The sequence below is a fragment of the Bufo bufo genome, chromosome 4 (assembly GCF_905171765.1).
Source record: "Bufo bufo chromosome 4, aBufBuf1.1, whole genome shotgun sequence".
Taxonomy (NCBI): Eukaryota; Metazoa; Chordata; class Amphibia; order Anura; family Bufonidae; genus Bufo; species Bufo bufo.
Genome location: NC_053392.1, coordinates 608815014 through 608816359, shown reverse-complemented (window position 1 = coordinate 608816359; position 1346 = coordinate 608815014). Strand labels below are relative to the sequence as shown.

At 46.9% G+C, this 1346-nt stretch overlaps 1 protein-coding gene across 1 annotated transcript; it reads left to right on the top strand.

Moving 5' to 3' along the window:
- Positions 1–217: 217 nt before the first annotated feature.
- LOC120999360 (hemoglobin heart muscle subunit alpha-type-like) lies at positions 218–1000 on the top strand. Its single transcript, XM_040430228.1, has 3 exons — positions 218–222; positions 270–474; positions 760–1000. Exons 1-3 carry the CDS (start codon positions 218–220, stop codon positions 868–870), a joined length of 321 nt encoding a protein of 106 aa, XP_040286162.1. The 3' UTR covers positions 871–1000.
- Positions 1001–1346: the final 346 nt, after the last annotated feature.

Sequence of the window (1346 nt, the reverse complement as noted above, 5' to 3'; positions counted from 1 at the left end):
GATATTGAGTGACGCCCAACCCCTTTTTCTAATCTACAAAATAGAGCATGCATCAACACAGACCATGGTAAAACATAGTGAATACACCCATTAAAATGAATGGGGATGAGTGCTGTCCGTAGAGGACACTGACATGTGAAAGAGCCTTAATACTGAGACACTATATATACTGCCTGTCCTCCCCCCAGTGTCTTTCCATCTTGGATTTCTTTGGTACATGGGGTAAGGACACTGTTCTCTTATAACACTGGATGTTCTTCTTTCCTCAGTCTCTTCCAGCACCATCCAGACACCAAGTCCCACTTCACTCACATGGACGTGACCCCCGGCAGTCAGGATCTGAAGACACACGGAGGGAAGATCATCCACGCCATTAATGATGCCCTCAGCCACTATGGAAATCTGCAGGAGAACTTGGCCAAACTGCGGGAGATGCACACCAACAAGCTGAAGCTCAGTGTGGACACCCTCAAGGTGAGGAGCAGATCTGTCCAGTGGGATCAGAAAGTCTGATAAAAAATGGCGCCACTCTTGTCCATGGCTGTATCTGGTATTGCAGTTACTCCACATTCACTGTCAATGGTGTTGCACTACAGAACCCATGGACGAGTGGTGCCATTTCTAGGGGAAAACATCTAGAAATATCAATACCGCATCTTTAATCTCCATATCTGATCTGCAGTTATGGTTGTGTGCATGAGCCCTTCTAAGAATTGTTGTAGTGTTGCGTGTGCACTGACTCCCATCATCCATTCCCAGCTGCTGTGTGGTTGTCTCCTGGAGGTCATCGTCAAGCATTTCCCAGATGTGGACAAGTCGGCCTGTGACAAGTTCCTCAATGAGGTTGCCGTTGCCCTGATCTCCAGCTGACCAGAAGGATTCTTCCTCAGATCTATGTCCATGTGTCTCCTGTAACAAGCGTCTGTTCTCCATGATACTGATGATGGCTCCATGACCCGGGATCTCTTCTCCTGATCTGTAATAAATATTATATACTTGTACATCCAGTCTCCTGGTATTTTTAGTCTGATCTTCTGTTGCCGTGAATTTGGTTAATAATGGCGTCCATCACAGAATCCAGTAGACCAGGGATGCCCAACCTGCGGCCCTCCAGCTGTTGCAAAACTACAACTCCCAGCATGCAGACACCCTACAGCAGGGCATGGTGAGAGTTGGAGTTTACAACAGCTGGAGGGCCACAGATTGAGAATCCCTGCAGTAGACTATGGGGGCGGAAGGAATGGTGTCACGAGGTGTAGAAGACATAAATGGGCTTGTCTGGTCTTTTATATCATTAATTCTCCATTCTTAACCATCTATCATTGGGCCAGTTTCAGATCTTTTAT

What these genes read in the sequence shown, in the direction of transcription:
- LOC120999360 (XM_040430228.1), top strand. An exon ending in TCAGTGTGGACACCCTCAAG is followed by an intron (nt 475 to 759) that starts GTGAGGAGCAGA and finishes ATCCATTCCCAG; the next exon opens with CTGCTGTGTGGTTGTCTCCT.